Source organism: Dermacentor variabilis, unplaced genomic scaffold (genome assembly GCF_050947875.1).
Source record: "Dermacentor variabilis isolate Ectoservices unplaced genomic scaffold, ASM5094787v1 scaffold_12, whole genome shotgun sequence".
Classification (NCBI taxonomy): Eukaryota; Metazoa; Arthropoda; class Arachnida; order Ixodida; family Ixodidae; genus Dermacentor; species Dermacentor variabilis.
Window position 1 is genome coordinate 51815727 of NW_027460280.1, and position 25352 is coordinate 51841078.

The following is a 25352-nucleotide window of genomic DNA, read 5'->3' on the forward strand; positions in this document are numbered from 1 at the left end:
TGGCCAAATCTAAATGCGCCAAGCGTCTCAAGGTACTGGCATGCCCGCGATAAATTCATAAGGCAATCTCACATCACTTGTCGATACATGTTTGGATATCAGGCTTCTGTGTTGGAGGCGCTCTCTTTGAATCCTGCCATCGGACAATTTTAATAATGTTTAATTATTTTTTACACAGTGCATTGTTGAAAATGATGAGTTTACAAAATCACAAAACCATTTGAAGCCAGGCCGAAGTTCAGGCAAATCCATGTACTCCCCATAATCCCCATGCTGGTACAACCTCCCCCGTTGCAGCTCTCATAGACACTAGCGCCAGAGTTCCCTCTAGTAATTATTGTATGAAACTCTATAGTGGTGCCTGACCTCCTTTCTATTTGTGTGGATATTTATGTACCATATGTTCCAGCTAACACGCAGCAACTTAAAAAAATATTAAATGCCTTATGCCCTCTGTGCAGATGAAAATAACTGTATGTTGTTTAAAGGGCCCCTCACCATGCCCCATAGCAAATTTTGGTTATATGCTGGAAGTTGTTACATGTCCTCTAGGGAGCGTTCTGCCGCAAAAATTTTTCAGATCAGCTCATTAATAGCCGAGATAGAAATATTTCAGTGCCGCGAACCCATGATTTTAGCAGGCGGGCTCCACTGCCAAGCAAGACGCTCTCTCTCCACTCACCCCGTCTAGCCTTCGCAAGCGAAATTCCTTCCCAGCGTTCTCCCATACCAGACCTCGAGGATCGCGTGACGCATGCGTCACACGATTATTTATTTTTTTCCTCGTTTTTACTGTTGTCTCGTTTGCGCAGTGCATGATTTTGCGAGCTGTGCACAAGGAAGCATAACTAGCGGTATAATTCAGTGCTACATGAATACTGAGGCAGAACAAATCAATCTCAGAGCGCGATCATGCACTGGAACACGGTAGAAAATGGCATAGTTTCGGTGCCTGTGCATGTGACCGCATGACTGTGAGAACAAGCAGACGAAGCGGAAGTACATCTCTCTTGCTTTGATGCGAAGTAAAACAAAAAACACGCAGACATTCCGTTTGTGTTTTTTTATTTCTCTAAACTTCAATTTGTCAATTCAAGCAACAGATCGCACAGATAACAGATGTTGTCTTGAATAATTCTTGAAGTCGCGTGTTACCACGAGCGACGTCACACTGCAGACATGATTACATAGGCGCAGGAGCCCGACTACGTCACCGTCCCTATCCGGGCGGATTCGCCGCGAGTGAAGAGAAAAATGGCATTCGGACCGAAATTTCAGGCCTTTCCACGGCACATGGCGATGTAATTCTTTGCAAACATGATCGTTTGGGTGCATTGTATGCTCTGCGCTTGCCAGCTCAAGATGGCCAGTCTTGGTGAGGGTTAAGGGGCCGTGAACCACCTCTTTTTTTGAAGCCTCAAAAATGCCTTATAGTGAGTTTGGTGCCTCCCATTACTACCTACGTCAAAGAAAAACACTTTCTGTCACCATTCCAGCATGGTTTCTGCAAAGGTCTTTCTACAGTAACTCAATTAACCGAATTAATACACTAAGTGTCACATGCCATTGACAACCAAAAACACATAGATCTAATTCTACTTGACTTCTCCAAAGCATTTGAACGGGTATCCCATAAAAAGCTAACTGTAAAAATTGCATCAATATTAGGCAAAGGCCCAATTAGTGACCGGGTTAGTGCTTACCTAACAAACCGTGCACAGTTTGTTGAAATTAATTACCAAAAACCTTAAATAACCCCAGTTACATCAGGTGTGCCTCAGTGTTGTGTCATGGCTCCTATTTTATTTTTTTTTTATTAATGACCTACCCGCATCTATCAAGACTAACATTAGGCTTTTCGCCAACTATTGCATAGTATATAAAGAAATTAACTGTCCCAATGATCACCTAACCCTCGAAAACTATCTAAAATCAGTATCGCAATGGTGCATAGAATGGCAAATGACATTAAATGTAGGTGAATCAGCTTTACTTAGAATAACCATGACAAACATTGTATCAGACTTTTCTTGCACAATCGGCAACACCCAACTAATCCCATTTAAAGAACACAAGTATCTTAGTTTAATCATATCAGATGACCCGAGGTGGGAGGCACACATAAACATTTAACGTCATCTGCAATACAGCGGCTATTTTTCCTGAAAAGGCGTCTCCATTCAGCACCGGACCCAACAAAGCTTCTTGCCTACAACACATTTGTTAGGCCAGTACTCAAGTACACTAACATCGTTCAGTTCCCAACCACAAATAACTTAATAAACTAGAGAGCGTGCAAAGAATAACAGTAAGGTTCATTTTTAACAAATACTGCATATCTGACTCCCCCTTCGAACTAATGGATAAAACTGGAATACTAACCCTCCGTAACCATGCCAAACTCATACGACAGAAAATGATGTTTCAACTTTTTCACGATGCGCTTCGTATCGATAGCACCAAATACCTATCTAACTCCCTTCTCGTCATAATGCCCTCACGTCATAAACACCCCCAATTTCTTCAGGAATAGAGATTCAAAACTAACTGCTTTAATTTTTCCTTTATTCCACAGGTGATAAGGGAATGCCTACATATATAACTATTTCCAATAATCAAGATAATTTTCTGTCGCTACTTGAAAATTACCTACGTTTCCCAAATATAAACTACTTGTAAAGAGCTAACCTTACCATTTGCTTTATATAAAGATGTTGATTAAATCTTGTATGGCCTATTCATTCACTATATGCATATTTTAATTAACTTTTAATAATTTTTTTTATCATAGCGTGCACTTTAACTCCTGTATTAATGCTTCATTCATTATACATGTAATGTGATATGTACTTGTTAAATTGTATGCACAACAAAACCTTTTTGTAATTAGTCCAAGCTTTCATTTATAACAAGTTAAACCATTTTACATTTTTGCCCTTCCTGCTAAAATCCCCATTGGGATTGGCAGTATGTCTGAGATAAAATTACCAAAATAATTTTTTACAAAGAGTTAGTTGGAAAGTAGATACTACGAGCATGATATTTACCTTTTCCATTCCCCCTCCTTCTTTCCGACAGAGTAAGGCGATACCCAGCCCACATGTTTTGGTCCTCCAATCCACAGTTTGTAATTTCCTCTGTGCAGGGCAGCCCATTTTCAATTGTGTGCATACATCAGTAGCCCGCATAACAGCTCGCCGATGGATCCTGCATCGGTCCCCAGGTTGTGCATTTCGTACCGGAGCTGCCAGCAGAAACCCAACTTCTAGGTTCTAGTGAGTGAAGATAACTTCCTTTAAGGGCCCCTCAACAGGTCTGGCCATTTTTAGCTGACAAGCACAGTGCATACAATGCACCCTAACAATTGTGTCTGCAAAGTAGTACATCCCTATGCACCACGGAAAGAGGTTAGCTTTCAAACAAAATGCTGTTTGCCCTCCTCCTCACAGGCGCCGCACTCCCAGCCAGAAAGTTTATGTCAATTCCACAAGTGCGCCTACGTAGATGGCAGTGCTGTGACATCACTCACAGTGACATGTGACTTCAAGAATTATTCAAGGCAACATCAGTAATCTTTTTAAACTGTTGTTTCAGTAGACGAATTAAAGTTTAGAGAAATCATAAAACATACAACCAAATGTCTGCGTCTTTTTATTTTACTTCATACCGTAGCAAGAGATATGTACTTCCATCTGCTTGTTCCCGCATCGTTCAGACGCATGCACAGAGAACGAAACTATGTCATTTTATACTGTGTTCCAGTGCTGCGGTCATGCTCTTTCATCCTCTCGCATCTGCATTAGTACTTGTCATCGTGCCACTGACTTATCCCGCTAATCAGGTGTTCTCGTGCAGAGCATGCAAAATCGTCCGCTGCACCAAACGAGACAAACGCAACAGCTCGCGCACAAGACCATTGCTGGAAGTGTGCCACTTGGCAAAAAAATTAAAGCCAGTTCCACACTTGTGAAATCCGCGGAAACAGTGGAGCTGCAGTTCTCCTGTGTTTCCCTTGTGATTTTCTTTTGTGTATTTGTTCTTTTCTTGTGATTGTCTGTTTTTTTCTGTTCTTCTCTTGTGATTATCTGTTCCTTACTGTTCTTTTCGTATGATCATCTATTCTTTTGTTAGGATTATCTATTCTGTTATTGGGTAATTATTGGTTTTGTGTGATTATCCTCTCAATTTATTGCTAATGCTTATTACTCCGATATTGTAATTTATCATCTCTATCGTTGCATTGAGCTAGGATCTGCTGTTCATGTTTCTTAGGGAAACAGAGGAGAACCACAGCTCCACGCTGTCATTGAGCCTCCGCTTCTTTCTTCTTATTCTTGGGGTTCGCTTGTCTCCACTGGCGTTTCACTGCTGTCCCCTTAGCGCAAAGCGAGGGATTATTCGCTCTTCGGCGGCGCTGGCGTTCCCGGACAAGCGTGCACTGACGTTCTAGCTGTTCGGTGTCCGCTGTTTCAGAGTGGGTACGGGCTGGAGTTCACTGGCGAGCACAATAGGACCTCCTAACTGTACAGCATCCATGGCATGAGAGGCCATCTGAGGGGCACGCTCTCTCTTATATACCTCTTTCCTCTCCCCTCTTCCTCTCCTACCACCTGGTGCACTGTGGCTCGCTGTGGCGGTGGTGAGGAACCTTCACCTCGCGGATGCTCACGCTCAGCAGGGAACCTTCACCTGGCGTGGCAGACGTGCGCTGACAACAACCATGCTCAGCGAACATTGCGAGCCCCTAAACAGCTCCACTGTTAAAATGTGAGAGAGAGAGAGGAAAAAAAATGGTGGGGCTCATGACATATTCGTCACGGGATCCTCCGGCTCCGGTATGGGAGAACACAGGGAAGGAATTTCGCTTGCGGAGGCTAGATGGGGCAAGGGGAGAGAGTGTCTATGTTGGCGGTTATGCTCGCCTCCTGAAATCATGGGTTTGCGGCACTTCAAGTATTTCTATCTCTGCTATAACGAACTAATTCGAAAAATTCTTCTGGTAGAACACTCCTTAGAGGGCACATAACAACTTCCAGTGAATAACTAAAATTTGCTATGTGGCGTCGTGGGGTTCCCTTTAACATTGCAACGGGTCGTTGCCACTGAACCACTGAAACAGGTTGCATTTGGTACCTTTCACAGAAATTTGGCGAGTGCCAGTTTGTGAGAATGGCAGCGAAGTGGCTATGGAAGAGCCGTAGCATCAACGTTTTTTAGTCTATATGGAAGGTGTCGGCCAGACACCGCCGCTCCATGGAAATAGCACGTCCCCAGCAGATACCTTCACCATATGCACGACTAACATGAGCCTGCTGTGGCAGCTATCAGCTATCAGGAGCTGTCTATGGGTATGTTGCATATGACGACACATTACAGTCGCTTTCAGCTTCAAAACAGGTTAGGAAGAGGCCTATGTTGGAAAAAAAGGGTGTTTGAGAAAAAAATTTAACTTCGTGCTCCGCTTGTTAATTTCATGTGCCATTCACGACTGCAAAACTTAGCTGAGATGTTCACACCTGTGTATGTTATTGGCAGAATGTGTTTTCCCGCCAAGCCCAAAGGGTGGTTCAGAGCCTCTTTCAAGCATGGAGAAAAGTGTTAGGCAATCAGTAAAATTTCGCAAACTACTGAAAGTATAATATGCTCTATAAACCTTGTAATGATATTGTAGCCACAGATTGAATAATTAACTTTGTTAATTAACTTTATTAGTTTATTTTATTAATTTCAGTATACTGTAAAACCCACGGGCAGGATTATTACAGGAGTGGGTATACAATACAGACAGTATACAGATGCAAGAAATGCACTCAATATATAAAGGAAAATATGGCAAAAAAAAAATCCGCCTCCATTTCATTGTGTGAAAGTGGATGTACAGCAAAGCTGTTGCTAATGTTAGACAAGCACAACCGACGCTGGACAAGTGCCACCACCCCAACTGGCATTAGACGACGTTAGACAAACACCACCACCACCACAAGCGACGTTACACAACCACAAACTGCTGATGTAGCACACGCTGTGTGACATGCAACAGGTAGGGCCCACACATCAAGGACAGATACATTGTGTGCACACATACATCACGTACACACATACTTGTGCAGAAGTGCAGCATACATCCTTATTCTTTTAGGCTGTCTGCCAAGTGCAAGTACCTTATTGAACTAAGTGAATTTTGAAAGTACATTGCTTCAGAAAATTCATAAAGTATGACATCCACACAAGCTGCAGACATGATAGCATTGAATTGTAATTCAAATATATAAGAAAATAATTACCATATTTACTCGATTCTAAGCACCCCCTTTTTTCACGATCGCGATGCCCAAAGTGAGGTGGGTGCTTAGATTAAAAAAATCTAGAATGACCCTCCTCCCTCTTTTCACTGCAACATCACGACGAGATGGGTGCGAGAAATAACATATTATTTTGCAAACATTCAAAAGAAAAATCGGTGCAGACAGTGAATCCACCGCTTGTGTAGGATGCTCAGTCACTATCACTGCCACTCGAGTTTGTTGCACCACTTGAGTCGCTGCTCTCGGTATCCCACGGCAGGTCAATTCCGTTCCGTCGAAGTTGTTTGTGATCGAGCACTTAAATGATTTGACCACAGCGTCCACTTGGACCCTCTTCCACACGTCCGAAATACACTTTGCGATGGTTGATGGGGATGCTTTCTGCAGCTTTCCCTTCGGCGTCTTCTTCCAGTCAGGGTTTCGCACCCACTCTTACTCCTGTCGGAGATTGGCTTTGAAGGGCTTGTTGACTGAAACGTCGAGGGGTTGCAGCACTGGCGTCATGCCACCCGGAATCACAACCACGTTGCTATTGATGTTTCGAAGCTTTGTCTTTACCTCCGGGGTCAGATGGCCATGAAACGCGTCCAACAGACGCATCGACCACACGCCTGCAGGTCCGCCGAGCAGTGATTCCAGAGTGAGCAAGCGCGTATGGGGGCCTTGGCTACGCGCTCTTCCTAGCAAATAGGGGGGTGCTTAGATTCGCATGCAAACTTCTTTCCTAACTTTTTCGCGAAAATAGAGGGGGGGTGCTTAGAATCACGAAAATACGGTATGTTATGCGGAAACTAAAGACAAAGCCCTTTTCCAGCTGCTGCTTGAGGTCTGTATTAGTGGCCGCAGTAAAACATAAATAAAAATGCTCGAAATGTAACGGCACATAAAAAGATGTTTTTCACTTTGGTAGGAGCACACGCTTTATACATTTCAATTTTCTCTACATGCTTTTAAAGCCAGTGTTGGCTGCTCTACATAATATTGGTCAAGTGTGCTGCATCCCCTGATTGAGGGAAAGAAGAAAAAGCAACAGTTTGCTAATTAGTACTAACTAATTAATAAGAATGAAAGAATTACTCAGGGATTCTTCAAGAGATTGCTAACAACATACAGTTGGTTTCAGCCGCACAGAAGGTTCGCTTTCTTTTTTTTAGCTTGCTCAGTGTTATCTGAGACACCTGGCATATGTGTACATAAATTATACCCCTGTCACACGGCAAATCTAATGTCATTTACAACAAATGACATTCGCTGATAATGCCATTTGTTTGCTGTCACACGGTAAAACGTAATGACATTCGTCGAAAATGACATTTACAAACGAATGAGTTCGTCAAACTCATTTGCATTCATTTGGAACCGAATGTGTATCCTCGACACTATGAGTGTACCAGTCTTTCGCAAACAGTACATGCTTCCTTTTTTGCTTTAACAAAAATCACTGTTATTCTATCAATTTTATTACCTAATTATTACTTTAACGATATTGATGTCCATCACGTGCGTAAAAACAGAAAACTACTCTCAATCCACTGACCAGACAGCCGTCTTTAGCTTTTGCTGCAGCAGTCGTGTTGGTTCGCACCGGAGCATCGGCCGCGGTCGCTTTAATTGACTTGATGTAAAAGCATGCGCGTGTTTCCCTGTGGCACGCGCCAAGAATGGGGATATTAGGAGCCCGCATGCACATCACAACGGCAATGACATGCAACTGCCCTTCTCGTACCACTTTAGCAGATGTAGTGGACGTGCCTATCGTTCTCTTCACCCTGTTGCTTGCCTTAGCTTTGGCTTGGCTTGACTCGACTTCGTTGGCAATGTCGACAAATTAGTGATCGAACGCTATGGTTTGAAAGCAACGATCACATATTCTAGTGGAATTTAGCATATTGGAAAATAATTATTGGACAAAAGTGGGTTTGCGGCGTCTTTTTTTTTTTTTTACTATCGTCATTGTCATCATATTCAAATGACATTAGTTTTCGCCGTATGACAGCGCGCTGTTATAATGACATTAATCGCAACAAATGTCATTTGTTGGAAATGACATTAGTTTTGCCGTGTGACAGGGGTATTAGTTTGTGATTTTTAGCCATTGCAGCAGATTGCAACACATTATCAAACTGCAGGCGCTACCACGTGGAAATATATGTGCAGTGTCTTTTTTTGGCCTCTGTTGTAATCATATATTTTGTCATATATGTTTCCTAGCTAACCTTGTGGTTCTAATGAGATGATATGCATTAATGCATGGCTCTGGTAGATTAGTAGATTATGCACAGCACCTTACTGAAGTGCAGAGACTACTCAAAAGCAGAGAAACAAATTTTATTTTTTAGAGGAGAAACAATTGAAATGCCACCAGAGCACATTGATGACGTTGGCTTTTGCATAGCTGTTTTGATGTGCTGGGTTGCTTAGCTAGTGTCAAGCTGCTGTGCAAGCTTCATATAGATGGAAAAAACATCCGTTGTTGAAGTAGTGCTGCTCTTGACAGCGTTGTGTGTGCTTCCTTCACGTGCAGTAGCGTGACACCAGAGAGCCCTCAAGAAGGGACATCGGAAAGTGGAGGCCTGCTTGTGCATCTTGTGGCACTGCTGGTGGCTTCACCTTTGACGTTGGACATCCATGTACACCAGCACGTACTCACCACTGCAGGTCACCTGCTGGCAGGTGGGTGCCTGCAAAAGGCCATCTGCATTTATTTGATATCACATTCCTAACACGTTGTCACCGTAAATTATTTTGTGCTTAAAGACTCAAAGGCGCTAAGTAAGGGGTGATATGTACGCTTAATCGTGTGCATGTTCAAGTTTTGGACTGACAGGTAGACTGCAAAATTAAGTAAGGATATGTATCACTCAGTTTCCACATAAAGAAGGAATGTTGGCTTGAGGATATGCATTGTTTCATCATGAAGAAAAGGTTGTTTTGATCGAAGGCAATAACAGTTGAATCTGGTATAAGTTTCATCAAAGTTAGAAAAATCAAGCAAATTCCTCCCCATAGGGGCATCCGCGTCAGCAGGGGTTTGGTGTGTTGCGACACCACATACCCGAGCACATGAGGGTTGTACCCTTCCGTGTGTAGCCATGCACAGCTTAGCCATGTCTGGGAAAAGGGGATCCTGGGGGTTGATCCGATGCCGGGTGTTCAGACCTTTAAGGCCCCCCGGAGGAGGCAACACACCTCCTTGGCCTCTGGCCTCTGCATCACATAGACAGCACCTCCAGGCTGACCCATCTGGAGGAAAACGGCAGTCGCCTTTTCTTGTCCCCCTCTTAAATCTTTATCTTTCCCTTTCACTATTCTATCTTTCCAGTCTTCTATTTACTTTATTTCATATCCCAGTTTCCGGGTGGCTAGGGTGAACCATGTGGGCATGGCCTTCCTTGGTCATGGTCATATAGTTATAGCAGTTACGTATGGCTAGTGGTTTTTAAAACACTCCCGCGTTGGGCTCCATGGTGGGCGGCCAGCTTAGCTGCCAAACGTATATGTATTTTTGTGGATGAAACACCCTCTTCAGCAAAACCTGATCGGTGGCCGAAAAGGCACCGGACCGAGGTAATAAACTTCACTAAACCTAGCGATAGCTTTACAAAGTTTTTGTCATCACGTCGGAAATTAATGAAAAATTCAAAACGTGTCCCCCTTCCTCAACGGCAAAGCACTTGACGAGTGTATTGGTCAGACTTACAAAGCAAAGAAAATTAATTCTAGAGACTTCTCGCCCGAAGTTATGACGGCTGGGCGTAGCAGACAGATTAGGAAACTTGAGAAGTTCAACGACAACATTGTGTCTGTTTTGCCACATCATACTCTGAACTAATTTGTCCTGTCCTGGTCTGGAACAAATTTTCTTCAACTGCGAGGCTTTTCTTTCGTGGAACCCATGGGTTTCCTTTGTAGCATTTGCTACGAACAGGTGGATGTCTGATTTTCCCTTTAATAATTACTTCTCTCCACCTTGCGGGTTTCCGCAGAACCATTACGTTGAACTATGCTAAGGGTGTAATCTCAGATACAGAGCTCCTAAAATGCACAGACGAAAATCGAAGAAGCCTTGAGTGATCAGAGTGTTCTAACTGCAAGAAGAATAAAATTTAGAAAAAATGACAATGAAATTCTGACCAAACACGTTGTGCTGGCCGTCAACATTATAACGCTTCCAAGTGCTGTTAAGGCCGTTTACCTGTACCATATTTGCCAAGTCCCCGACGGTGCTTTCGGTGTCATAAATATGGGCACGGATCCCAATCATGTCGCCAAAGAGGAACTTGTGCTAAATGCGGTCAAACAGACCATGGCGATGAAACGTGCACAAACGAGTTGTGTGTTGCAAACTGTGGGGGTCAGCATGTGGCCTTTTCTATAGCTTGTACTGAGTGGAAAAAAGAAAAAGAAGTGATTGAATTGAAGGTGTGGGAGAACATATTGTACATTGAAGCCAAAAAAATAGTCGCGTTTTCTGATAGAGGCACTTGCACACAGGGTGCGCATAGAGGGTGTGCACCGCCAATGGTGTCAGTTGGAACCCAGGTGGAGTTGCTGGACAAGGTGTCAGCACTTCGGCCCTCACCCAGAGAAAAAACAGATGCACATCGCACCCCTCTCCCAAAAGGCCCAGAGTCTTCTGCTGGGGCTGGCGGCAGCCAGCACGCTGTAGAGGCCACGAAGGTCTCAACGTCGGTGCCGAAGGACCACTTTCTTTCCAAGAAAATGGAACCTTCACCAAGCACCAGCAACGATGAACGCCCAAAGGGCGATGATATGATGGAAGTGTGCCCACCGGACACGGATCAAACAAAAAAGCCTGCATCTGGTTGGCAAACAAACAATTTGGCTATTCCCTCTGGAAAACAGAAAGGGCTAGACTTCCTGTCACTGCCCCTCCAAAGGAAACATGACCTGAAAGGCATTTCCACAAGCTTTTTGCTCAATCACATATGTCATCTTTGTGACTTTCTCCATAGATTTCTTCATGAAGTACATATTTACCGTATTTACTCGAATCTAGGCCAGCCCCGATTCTAAGCCGACCCCCGAATGTCCAAAGCTAAAAAAAAAAAAAAAAGAAAGAACTTGCCTCGAATGTAGGCCGAACAAAAAAGTGAGGACAGCATTAACAAAACGAAAACAGCATTTACTTAATACGAACATGCCAAGTTTGCTCTACGTTATCATCGCTGCTACCCTCATCGCTATAGCCCAGACCACACAAATGCTTGCAGACACACACCCATGCATGTGCAGACAGTGCGGCACAGCTCAAACGCATAGAAACGCGGCCCGACCTCGGTGAACAGTTCCTCTCTGTTATCGCACACTTATTTTCCTTATCGCTGTCATCTCTTCGTTGCGGCACACGCAAAAAGCGATCCCCGTTGCCCCCTCCAATGACAGATGTTTTTCTCATCGGTGCTGAAGTCCCACCCGACTTGAATGTTTGACGATGCTTCTGTGGCTAGCACAACTTTTCGTTTGAAAGCGACATTATAGTGGCATCACCTGTTTGGTGCCATTATGATAACGCCACGCCAGTCACGCTATGGGCCACGCCGCACGCCATGCCAAGTCAAAATGATGACGTCGCTCGTGCATTTCAGTTGGCTACTTGCGCGGCTGATAGCGGCTGCGATACCTACTTCTCTAGATGGCGCTAGCTATGCACCATATTTATCATTTTCAATTACAAACTGGCGTGTTTTTTGAAATCCTCGAAAATAAGCCGACCCTAGAGTTTGGTACATTATTATTTGAAAAAAACTGACGGCCTAGATTCGAATAAATACGGTAATAATCTGCATTGTCAAATATGGCTACTATTGTACAGTGGAACTGCCGTGGTTTAATAACTAATTTGATGACATTTATGATCTTCTTGAGGATGCTGAGGCTTCTGTTATGTGTTTGCAAGAAACTCATTTGAAAGGTTGCCCTAAACAACCTCTATGTCGATATAGCATCTTTTGCAAAGATAGGGAACAGTCTTCAGTCACATCCGGAGGAGTCGCTATAGCAGTCACTCATGAAGTCCCAATGCACAAAGTGTAGCTTAACACCAATTTAGAAGCTGTTGCGGTAAAAGTTCAAATAGAAAAAATAATGACAGTATGCTCCTTGTACTTACCACCAGGTAAGAATATCATAAGAAACAAGCTAGAAAATCTTGTAAAGGAACTTCCAGAACCTTTTTTTTTTATTATTGGATAATTTAATGCTTATAACAACATCTGGGGCAGTAGCCACACCAACACGAGGGGGAAAATGGTAGAAGAATTTTTAGACAACTGCAATGTTTATCTTGCTACGCTTTTTTCTTGGGACGTTAGGGAAAACCCACGTGGCAGCGACCACTACCCTATAGTACTTAAACCACTTGATGCACCTCCAACAATGCGAGTACAAAGACAGAGATGTAAGCTGGGTAAAGCAAACTGCTCTCCTTTTTTGGAAAGCTCTGAAATAGGGATTGACAATGTCATTGCGCTTGATATTGATGACTTATGTGATGCGATAATGAAACAAAATTTAAATGCAGCTGAAAACTCCATACCACTTTCATAACGGAAGCTTCCACATAGACCAATACCATAGTGGAATGACGCATGTGATGAAGCTCATAGAAAATAAAAGTGTGCGTGGTTTCGACTGAACAAGTACCCATCTTTCGAAAAGTTTTTGTTATTTAAACAAAAGCGCAATGAAGGTAGGAGGGAAAGACGGATAGCAAAAAGAACATCATGGGTGAAATATGTCAGCTCAATAAACAGTCGCACAAAAAGTAAACTAGTCTGGGAAAAAGTGAGAAAGATTGACGGTGTTCATACAGAATACACACTCCCTATCTTTGACGAGAAAGCGGATCTTAAAAGGCAAGCAGGTATACCTGGCAAGCACTTTGCTGGAATTTCAAGTAACGCTCACTACACTCCTGAGTTTCTTGAGATAAAGTCGACTGCAGAAAAGAAAAATCTTCGGATATAACTGAAAAGTACTGAGCCATATATCTGTCCTTTTACAAAAACTGAACTCTTCGATGCGATCAATTTCGGGAAGAGCCATTCAGCAGGTTCGGATAACATACACTATGAAATGCTGCGACACCTACATGCAAACACATACGGCACAATCCTGCACCTCTTCAGGTTGTGGACAGAAGGCCATTTTCCAAAAGCATAGAAGATGGCCATAGTTATACCACTCCTAACATCTGGAAAGCAACACTCTGACCCGAACAGTTATCGTCCCATTGCTTTAACCAGCTGTTTAGGAAAAACATTTGAAAGAATGGTTAACAAACAGCTTGTGCACCTTTTGGAAAGTAATGGGTTACGTGATCAGTACCAGTGTGGCTTTAGAGCCAATTGCAGTACAATCGATCACTTAGTCAGGTTGGAAACGAGAATCCGTGAATCTTTTTGTCCAAAGGCAACATTGCGTCTCCGTTTTCTTTGACTTATCAAAAGCATATGATACAATGTGGAGACATGGCGTGTTAATGGACTTGCACAGATACGGAATAAAAGGGCACATGCTTGGTATGATCAAAAGCTATCTGGAGGACCGAATTTTTCAGGTGGTGTTTGGAGCAACTTTCTCTAACTGTTTTATACAGAAGAATGGAGTGCCATAAGGTGGAGTATTAAGTGTTGCACTATTTTTAGTGAAGCTCAACTCTATAACTACAGTTATTCCGTCTTCCTTAATGTGTTCTTTATATGTCGATGACATTCAACTTTGTTGCTTCTCATGTAATATGGTTACTTGAGAGCGCCAACTCCAGCTAGGCATAAGCTCTGTAGTGCGATGGGCAAATGAAAATGGTTTTACGTTTTGCCCAGAAAAAACAATATGCATACCTTTCAGTCAATACAGAAGGCTCACACCAGACCCAAGGCTCACACCGCACCCAATATTACATATTAAAGGACAACAAATCACAGTAAAGAATGAACACAAATTTCTTGGTGTAATCTTTGACAAGAAGCTCAACTTCAAAGCGTACATCGCGTATGCAAAACAGAAATCTCTCAAATCCATAAATCTAATAAAGCTCCTATCCCACCGTTCATGGGGTTCAGATAGACTATGTCTGCTTCGCATATACATTGCAGTTGTCCAGTCACAATTGGGCTACGGATGTTTTGTGTATGGCTCAGCTCGAAAGTCTGCATTAGAGGTTCTTGACCTGGTGCATCATCTTGGACTACGTCTGTGTTCTGGTGCGCTCCATACGTCTGCCATACAAACCTTGTATGCAGAAACCAACCAGTTGTCTTTAGAACACAGAAGACTACTTTTTGGAAACACATACATAATAAGGGTATTGACCCATTCAACGCATCCTTGTAGACTACTATTAAGAATGCCGAGCTTTGAAACACATTTTAGCAACAAACCAGCAGTCATTCCTTCCTTTTTTATCAGGTAGTGAAAACTCAATGCAGACCTATGTTACGAGCTAGGAAAACAATTCTTACAAGATGAACCTTCTTTTGCTCCTTGGGAGATGAAGCATGCACAATGCGACTTCAGGTTAATGAAAAACAGAAGACAATCTTCTCCAAAATACACTTTAGTAAGTGAATATTTTGGAATAGAATCAGAATATAATTTATGGCCAAAATATTTTATGGATAGATCAAAAAGCAATGATAATGTAGGCGCTGCACTCACATCAAATCAACTTGAAAAACAAATGAGACTTCGAAGTCAGGCTACTGTGTTTACAGCAGAGCTCTATGCCATCTCGTTAGCTCTTAAAGGCACCTTGAAAAGAGAAAATGACCAACCTGTCATATTTAGTTAAGCGCGAGACACATGGCGCGATTTTGGGTGCGATCGGTCGTACGACCATTCGCATCGGCAGCCACACTCAACAGGTTCTCAACCAAATCCGCCGCGCATGCGACCAACTTGCTGAATATTGTCGTGTGTGGTCATGCAACTGCCGCATCGGTCGGATGACCGCAGCCAGTGACAGTGCCATTAGCGTCAACGTCATGGCCACGTGTAGACCCGGCGGGGTGGGGCCGGCGAGCGGGCACCTCGCCACTCCAATCATGTCTGTTTTTTTCTCTCTCCCTGGTAGAAACGCGGGCCTCTTCTGCCGCTGACGGCGGCACATAAATCGGCTACAATTTGTTTCTGACACGAAATAACTTCTAGAATAAAGTGACCTCAAAAGAGTGCCTGTTACGAAACGTGCGAAATAGTAAATCGTTGGCGTGATTTCTACTCGGACACGGCCAGCGCAGACGCGCCAGCAGTCGTCTGTATAGGAAGCAACTCGCCTGAATGGCGTGTTTACTCATCGCTATTAACGGCACCAGGAAAGCAACCGTATTTTCACTTAAGAGAAACATAAATGTTCAGGCATTGATTGTGCTGACGAATTTAGGCGCTTTATTACAAGCTGCGGAATCATCGCAAGGACCCTCGGCCCCGGATAGACGACTGGCGAGCTAGGCCCAGCGATCCAGCATATCCCAGCGATCGCAAGCTCGCCTGGCATGCTTGTTCACTTCTGTCGGCGTCAATGAAATCATATGTGCTGCAATTTAAGCGTGACATACCTTTGTACATGTTGTGCCGACTAACATAGGCGCTTCGTTATACGAGCTGCAAGTGATCGTGTCACAAGCGCCACCGGTGTTGGATTCGATGGCCCGGCAAGCTATGCCTGCCGGCTCCTGGCCATCGGCGGCTTTTAACGGATCCGATACTGCTAACACGGCCTTGCGGAAACACGTCTACACTGCTCGCATACACGTGTTTATATTGTCATCGTTTGTTCAAAACAAGATAGCTGTGCAAATATGGTTGCTTTCACTTTTTGTTCGATGTTACGCAGCATTCCGAACTTCCACGCAGGGGCGCCGGTTCTGGGCAGAGCTACCCGCCGCTCGCTCATTCGTACCATGTGTTCCGAATTGCCTCATGCGGCAAGTCGCGCACGACGCTCCGTACGACACATCGCACGGAAAATCGCACCATGTGTCCGCACCATATGTCTCGCACTTTACTCCTTGAGCTCTCTTCAAGCTCTTACATCTAGGGTACCATCTAGAAATAATGTATTGAGGAAAATACAAAATCAATACACCAAATGTCACAAGAGAGCTTTAAATGTCACTTTCTGCTGTGTTCCTAGTCATGTAGGAATCCCCGGTAATGATAGAGCAGATTTTATAGCAGCCGGCACCAAAGATCTGGAGCTGTATGATGTTGGCCTACCTTGGCAAGATTATAAAGGCACATTAAAAATAGCAGTTTTAAAACACTGGCAGAAACTGTGGGAACAGCAAGAACATAACAAGCTTCATTGCATAAGACATGTTTTTCAAGAATGGCTTAGTTGCCACAGATAAAGATTGTACAAGGTAATCCTACGTCGCTTAAGAATTGGTCCCACAAGGCTGACGGCCCATAGTTACCTAATACGTAACAAACCACAACCAACATACCAACACTACGGGGAATTTTTAAACATGCTACGCATTTTAATAAGATGTCCCGGCTTAGAAAAATGGAGACAAAGATATCTCAAAATTTTTTATGAAAAAAGAATCAGTTTTTGTCCGATGCTCTTATCGAGCGATGAACCACTCATGCCATATGAAGATACTTTTAACTATTTAAAAGCCACAGGAACCCTACAAGAACTGTAGCACATTTCATGGTCTTATATTTTTACTTCGCCATCAACGCCATTTTACCACGTTTGAACAAATAAGCTAATTCGAAAAACATGTGCTTGGCACATTATGGCCTGCATGGCTGCTGAACCATTAAAATCTCAAATCATCATCATCATCAAGCAAATTCCGAAGTGTATTTGGCCACGCACCAGTCAGGTCAAACAAGCCTGGAGTGGAATGTGTGCAGAACAGTGCAAATTTACAATGTAAAAGCAGTGCTAGCGTACAACTTTAAAAAAGGGCAGTATATGCATTGTTACAATCATCACTTGGAACTGAAGAAGTAGAGATAACGATGGCAGGAACTAGATGAGTGCTTTGTGCTTTCATTTTTGCATTGTGCATTATTCTCTGTTCACCGCGTACATGTGGGATGGCATGGTCACGTTTCACCACCCATGGCCACTGTGGTTGCGCTAGTAATTGCAGCAACAGCGATTACAGCAAGTAGTCGCCTCATTTTTATGCAATGTACAGTGTGAAATGTGTGACAAACATTGTTGAAGCCTTTGGAAAATAGAATGATCTTATGCTTCTGCTACAGTCCATGTAGTGGTATGAAACTCACTGACTATACTTTGTAATTGACAATATTCACAAGATTTGCATTGTAGTGAAAAGCATATCTATTCAAATGAAGATACACATTTTACATCACTGTTGCTGCCATACTGCAAAGAATGTCACAAGGCTCTTGCTGCTGCAGGCATTTATCATTTGCTCAATTTGACAGAACTTGCGGTTACTACACAGATTTTGTGCAATATAGAAATAAGGATAATACATGTTTTTTTTTTTTTTTTGTTCATCCTACTATTAAACATTTAAATGGCGTGGACATGTTTCCTGGTCCCCTGAAATCCAAGTTGATGAGATTTTACTGTAGTAACCATGTTAACATATAGTAATGAAGTATGTGTATGTGTAAGGAAAATTTGCAACCATTTCATCTTCAAGTTGATAAATCTGCTGGTGGCAGTGTGTTGTCAGTTTTTCTTATAAATCATTGTGCAATACAATTTATGATAATATAGCGGCGTGTAAACGGAGTGCCTATCAGCCAGACTTTCAAGGCGGAATTTCATTTGGTGTTATATAACAGTTCCTTCCATTCAGTAATGAGATAACTAGCATCCTGATTTTGCAGTGACTTGTAGTACTTGCGGAACAAAGGCACCTCCATGGTAATGAGGCTTTTGCTACATATGCTCTATTTGCTGTCTGGTTGTAACACAGGGGCCTGCTTTAAGTGCATCAGACCTCAGGACATTGAAGCCATGGCAAGTCAAGAAGGCGAGGAGCCATGGGCGTCAATGCGTGACCGCCACCTTGTGCCTCTCTTGGATAAACTCTTTCAGCATACCATGAGGTACTTGTGTCATTGCATAAAGATTTACATATCTGTGCCACAAAGCATAAATTGGGTACAAAAGCATGTTGAAGATGTAACACAAGAAACAAATACAGTTAAACCTTGATAAAAGTCACTAAGGTGAGCAATTTGCTTTGTTGTATCAAAATTTCGTATTGAAATTCAACCTTTTATGCAAAGAAGTAAAGTCACCGATGGATTTTTCTTACCTGGAAAGTGCTGCAACGTTTTACGAATTATTGGGTAATAGAAAAAGCGAATTTGAATGAGAAAAAGGGGAAATTCACTTTGCTAAATTTCTTGTTGTCGACTCACCATGCTGGGATATCGAGAGAATAATGATCGCTCATGCCAGGCTCCGAGGCTTAGGTCATTCGCGGGCGATGTCCCATGAACGGAAGTGCATCTGAGTGATCACATTTGCATACCTGCCAACTTTAGAGTGCATTTAGAGTGCAGCTCTTAAACGCCCATTTCTGCGTTGAGTGTCGGCATGCCTCAGCATTATACCTTGTAATCGAGCAAATGCGGAGCGCAGTGGCAAATGAAAGAAGAGCGTGCAAGGGGGAAAGTGGGAGGAGGAGTGCAGGGGAGACAGCCTGCACATGCGCTGAGTTACCGGAGGTCACGGCAACTTCAGCCATGTGGGCGATCTCATCTGCGCTTCTGAGGGCGTGGCCAGGGTGCCATGAGGTGGGGAGGATAGGTATTTTGTTGGGGAGGGCTACACTCGTTCGTGGCGTCAGCTGCTCAGGTCAGTACACTACCAGCGTATGTGACGGAGGTCACTGCTCCTGCAAGGGGCAATGGCGAGCAGCTACAACTAAGGCTCGATGGGGCATTCCCTTGGGTGTTGTCGCCGCTGACGCTGGTGGTATTATTACCCTGCGACGAAGGGCCCACTCTTGTCATAGGTGGAACGAAAGCATGCGAAGAAAAGCGTAGTAGTGCCGCACAAGACAGACTGTGCAGCGACCATGGCTATGATATGGTGCCAGAGTAGCATGCATTGTCTGTATGGAAACAAAGCGCTGCATGAGCTGCATGGCGGCTGCTGTGAATCGCGCCCAAGCATCACCCATGCGCTGCCTCTCGCAATCTCCAGATTAGCAAGGCAGTTGCACCACATTTTGCTCCATTTGCAATGTGCTGCACGAGACAGATTGTCTGCGCCAGCTACGCTACTCGCAGCATTCTGTTGCTAATATAAACCATGTACCTATATAATTAAAATACAAAATATTGACACGTGAAATGAAAACACGTTGAGAGCTGCTCTCAAATTTCGCCTTACGAAGTATCATAATTGCCGGGGATTTTTTAGAAATTTAGGTTCATTCTATGATCTTGCTAATGTTTTGTAATGTTTTACAAAAAGTAAATTCTGTTCACAAATAAATTTTACTCTTCGCAATGTCGCCTTTCTGATTGCAGAATGAAACCAGAGGGTAGCTACTTAGAGTAAACAGGTCGCGTAACATGAAATTTGCAACAGCAGAGTCACTGAAAAGTCGCTGTGATCTAAAAACAGTCTGTTGCTTGTCAGTTTATGCTGTTTCAAGTTTGCTGCTGCTTGTGTGCTGTGTATAAAGGTAAATCATTGTTAATAAAGGGCATATGTATCCCACTAAAGTTGTGTGTCAGAGCAAGCTTTAAACAAAAAATTATTTATACATGCAATGCATGCTATTCTCCACCTATTCCCCTTTTTTCAGGATTTTGATAAATTTGAAAGTTCACCGATTGGCAAGTATGTGTTTGTCCTTGCTGGTGCCGTGCTCCAAATCCAAACGGGAAGCTTTCCGCAAGTCAGACCCGCGAAGAGCACCAACAAACCTGTGTTTGGTCGTGTGTGCCAATGTCCCACAGCAGAAAAGCAGGAGGCACTTTCCTCTCACGCCTGAGTTATGCAACTGTGAGGAGGCGTTAGCATTGAAACACTCATGCCATCTCTCATTGCAGCTGCATAACCACAGCCAGTGACTCTCACCATCACGTTTGTGTGATGCAGGGAAGACAAATGTCAGAGGATATGACAGAGTTGAGCGTCCCCACAAATTTTATGCATTTGGGGGAATTTATGAATTAGTGAGTTTTTCAAGATAGCATAGTAATTCAGAGTATGACAAACAACATGAACTAAGATGTGTGGAGACAGTTCTTCAGAATGCCCCAGCGACGTCAACAGATGCTCTAAATTAACCACCAGTCAGATGCTGTGAGCAGCACCGGCTGACACTTTCAAGCTTAGGTTGCGCAAACATGTACATCTGCAGTATGGTCCACCTTTAAGCCTAATAATGCTTGTATACTGTACTTACTCAATTCTAACGCACCTTCGATTGTAATGCGTACCCATTTGCCATGACCTAAAAAAAGAAAAGTCCTTTACAGTACTGCGCACTTCATTCTTTCATACAGAAATACAACTTTCTCATTTGGAAAAAAACAAAGATTTACTCCCAATGCACTGAAGTTGCGATAAATAAAAAAAGTCGCAGTTTCGCCCGAAAGGCAAAGCATCAGTTACGATGGCAAATTAGTAAACAGCTTCACGAAAAGTAAGAATAGTAGTTTTATTGGCCTATGTACCTTTTAAACATTCACTAACTAACTAAATTAACAAGCATGGTGTCACGCGCGCACAAGCAAACATGAACATGTCTCACTCAATGACCACGGAAACTCTCAAGTGAAAACGCTGGAGTGAGGAAGTCACTTCAACGAAAACAAAGTGACGAGAACACAGCGCAGTGCACCTAGATGCGTAGACTCTGTCTCCATCGCAGGTTGCTTTCAAGATAGGGGCCACGTAGCCACGCCGTACGTAGCAGCTGCCAGCGTAGAACACCTCTCCTGTTTGTGCCAGTCCCGTATGTATGTTTCAGGAACTCCGAACACCTGTGATGTGGCCCGATTTCCGGCCGTCTCCGCAACGTGATCGCTTTCCTTTTAATTGCGGCATCGCGATGAACTCGGCATGTCTTTGCAGTTGGCACTTCCATGCTGATAGAGCAAACGCAGAAAACAGGAAGACTGGGAAGGCGGACGGTGCACTAATCTAAGCCAAAGGAGGCCCTGAGCACACATGCTAGAGCGCATGGAGGAAGCTATGGCAGCTAGGCTCAAAGCGCATACGAGGTGGCCATTTTTAAGTGCCAATGGCGATATGGTAACGCAGGTTTAGGGTCGCATTCTAGTCTAACATGCATGCAATTTTTGGACCCGTTTTATCGGTAAAAAAGTGCGCGTTAGATTCGAGTAAATACTGTAATTTCTATATTTCTTTAGCTTTATCAGAAAAAAGAAACACCTCATATGATGTATTGGACATATCCACAAACAAAAGAGTTTGAAAGCCTTCTGATGATGTAATGTTTTATTTGTTTATGAGAAAATTATTTATTCTTGTCATATATTGGGTGTAATTAGTGATGAAGCACTAACTGAGCGTTACCCGCCGTGGCTGCTTAGTGGCTATGGTGCTAGGCTACTAAGCACGAGGTCACAGGACCGAATCCCAGCCACAGTGGGTGCATTTTGATGGGGGCAAAATGCAAAAACATTCGTGTACTTAGATTTGGGTGCACGGTAAAGAACCCCAGGTGGTTCAAATTATTCCAGAGTCCCCCACTACGGCGTGCCTCATAATCAAATAGTGGTTTTAGCACTTGAAACCCCGTAATTTAATTATTATTTTTTCAATTGAGTGTTTCCTTTAACCCCACAAAGCCCAAACACTATTCTACATTAAGGAAAATTAGAACTTATCTACCTTTATTTCTTGCCATAGAGAGTACATTCTTACAAAAACAATGAAATGAGCTATCCACAACTGGGAGAGAAAACTTGCTCCAGCTATCAAAAAGCTGCTGGTGGCTTTGCGTTAAGCTTCCTGTGCTTAAATCAGAATTTTGAAGTATCAAACTCAGCATGTAAAAAAGATATGTTGTCCTTTGTAGGGTTAAGAATGGGCCATGTTACACATCTAGTGCAATAGACAACATTGCACTGTCGTTTTCTTGGTAGAGCACAACACATACGATGCAGAGGCTGTGGGTTTAGCACCCACCAGTGATGTGTTGTCTTTCTTTCCACATTTCCCTCCCCCCTTTTTTGTATGCACAAGTAGTATGCACAAGAAGTATGCACAAAACATTAGCAAGAAGTAAAATTACTCAATTCCTCTGTGGTTTCCTAAGCAGCCATGGCTGTTGATTTCATCAGTAGTTTCTTCAGTCACTGGAACCACTCATTAACCCAAATTCTGTCATAGACCCATTTTAATGTGTGGTCATCATAATCAGCCTTTTCTTACCATGTTGCTGCTAAGCTCTGTTTTTCTTAGCTTTCATTATTGGTAGAGACTTCTTGTTAAAGGGAAATATACAATGAATGACAGATGTAACAGACATTGCTCATATCACATGTTTTAATTCTGTATAATGTTTACAAAATATAATTTAAGCTTATTTAAGCATCGTCAACCTTTGGTTGTGTTTTGCATTATTGCTGTCAAAATGCCAAGTTCAGTGGCTGATGGGTGAGGACAGGCATCACCTTTCACTCACTGATTTAACAAATGTGTAATGTAAGGAATAGTATACGGAATTGTAAGAAAAATGTAAGGAATTTCTCCAACGTTTCATAATGGTTAGTTCATTTGTAGTCAGTAATGCCTTTTTTCTTTAAGAAGGCACTTTGTCTGTCCACTTAGGTTGCTTAATGTGTTTGCACACACCCTGGACGAACAAGCATCACCCTCTCGGGGTGGACTGGGCATCTCGGGAGGCCCTGCACTGAGCCCCATCCGACGTCGCAGCAAAGGCCGGGAGGATGTTGCACTTGCAGCTGCTGGAAGTGCTGCAGCCAAGGGTGGTACTAGCAAGCTCGCATCAGGTATGCACCAATTGGTGTAAGCTGAGTTCATTTCTGTCACCACTTTCACTGCAGACTTATTAAAGCAAAACTTTCTTTGGCCCCCCCCCCTCCCCCTTTGAGTGGATGGCTCTCTGGCCAAGTAAATTAGTTGATCCCAAATACATTGTAATCAATGGTGATAACTCGGTGAACCACTTCGATTACTAATGCACAATGTGTGTCTTCATAAGGGTTTTAATCTGGTTTGTAACACAGACCAATTCTGGAGGCAATGCAACTTCGCAGCGCCCATGATTCTCATAGCTTTAACCAATAGATCTAACCAATAAATGGCCCAGCAGTATATCTCAGCAATTCTATACCGAGAAGCTATTGCTTCACTCTGATAGTTTCTAATTTCTTTATTGAACCAGCAGAAATAGATAGGAGAAAGAGACTTTTAGGCAGGCACACCTCTCATATGTGGCAGGAGCTACAAAGTGTGTCAGCATAAATTAGCAGGGGAAAAATCGTCATGCCTACATGTGACTATTCACTGTGGTGATAAGTTTGGAATGTTACATCACAATAAAATATCACGAAAAGTGATTGACTGAGAATACAGCCTTGGTGCTGACAGAAAATGGCTTACATGGAGCTCTACAATGTTCATCCAAACAGGAGGCTGCTTTGTAAAGAGTGGCTACATGTCACAATGTGCAGCCATCTTCTGTTGCAGTGAAAAAAGAGTGCATTTTCTCACAGCACATTCATATGGTCTGCTTTATTGGTGCTTGCACTATGCGTAGTGGCACACCATATATATTGAGAAGGAAGACAGTGTAGGCTTTTGAAATATGGGCTTGCTTTTAGCAAATTTTAATATAGTAATCCCTCGTTATAAAGAAATAATTTTACTCGAAATATAGCTTTATTCGAAATTTCTACCGGTCCTGACCCAAACACATTCATTTTAAGCCGCATTACTCGAAGCGCATGAAGGGCTTGACCTGCTTAGAGCGAAGTGGCGAGCGGAGGCATCGCCGCTACTCGGCGGCAGCAACCCTTTTGTGCATGCAGGGTCAAATTAATACCACCAACAAATTAGTTTCGTGCAAGCACAGAACAGGCACAAAAATACCAAACCCACGACTGATGATTGCCTAATAACGGGTACCAAGTGAGTGCCGAGTGCTCCCAGCTGTTTACTGCGGAGCGAGCAGAAGCTGTCAAATTTCATGGTGCAGTGCACCCGAACCGAACCATTAATCTCAGTCGCAGTCGCATCTTGTGTCCACCGTAATAGAACCCACACGAAAATAAAGTTTTCCTGATGTTTTGTGATGCCAGAAAACCGCGTTCTCTTGGATAGCGAAAAGTGGCGAAAAGACTGCGAAAAGACTTGCGCCGTACCATTCCATAGGGTGCGCTCGATGAGCAAAGTTTTTACCACTCTAAAGAGCACTTCTGGTGGTGAAACGTGCCGAAAAGCACAAAAGAAGTGTCCCTCTGATTATAAGCGCCATGTTCGATGCGAGGAGCTACGTTAAACCGGGAAGACAACTTTGAAGAAGCCGGTCTAGAAATTTGCTCGCCACTCACCATAATTGGCCTGCATTGCAATAAAGCACCGCCCCTAGCTTTGTCGCACTTTCGATGGTGCAAATCGACCGATAACTTGCCAAAAACACGAAAAATCTGAGCGTCGCCAGCAGCAAGTTAGGCTGTCAACAAGGCGGGTCAACGCAAGCTGGTGTTTCCCCGGCGATTTTCTCGAGCCGGTCGTGTTCAATTCGTGCCATCCAACTTTAGACAAACGGTCTAAATGCGTGGTAGAGTCATTGAATTTTGTTCCTAGACATTTTTCAATGGCACGGACACGACGGTGCATAAACACCGACACTCGAACAGTAGAATTAACATAGTGTCGTCAACAATGGTACGCTGAAAAGTTTTGCAAACTTCATGGCTGCATACCTCAGGAAACAATTGCCCAGTGATCATGCAAAGCCCCTACTACAAAACCGTTCAGTTTTCACGATCACACTGCGTAGCCACAATGAGCGGCTAATCATTTTTTGAGCACAACAAACACTACCTCAGACTCGA

At 43.3% G+C, this 25352-nt stretch overlaps 1 protein-coding gene across 2 annotated transcripts in view; it reads left to right on the plus strand.

Moving 5' to 3' along the window:
- htt (huntingtin) overlaps positions 1-25352 on the plus strand; it is a 184187-nt gene that overhangs the window by 57283 nt on the left and 101552 nt on the right. For both annotated transcript variants that reach the window (XM_075677006.1, XM_075677007.1), the window contains 3 exons: positions 8830-8978; positions 18248-18380; positions 23101-23282. In XM_075677006.1, coding sequence (XP_075533121.1) covers positions 8830-8978; positions 18248-18380; positions 23101-23282 — 464 coding nt within the window. The remainder of the gene's footprint in view (positions 1-8829; positions 8979-18247; positions 18381-23100; positions 23283-25352) is intronic.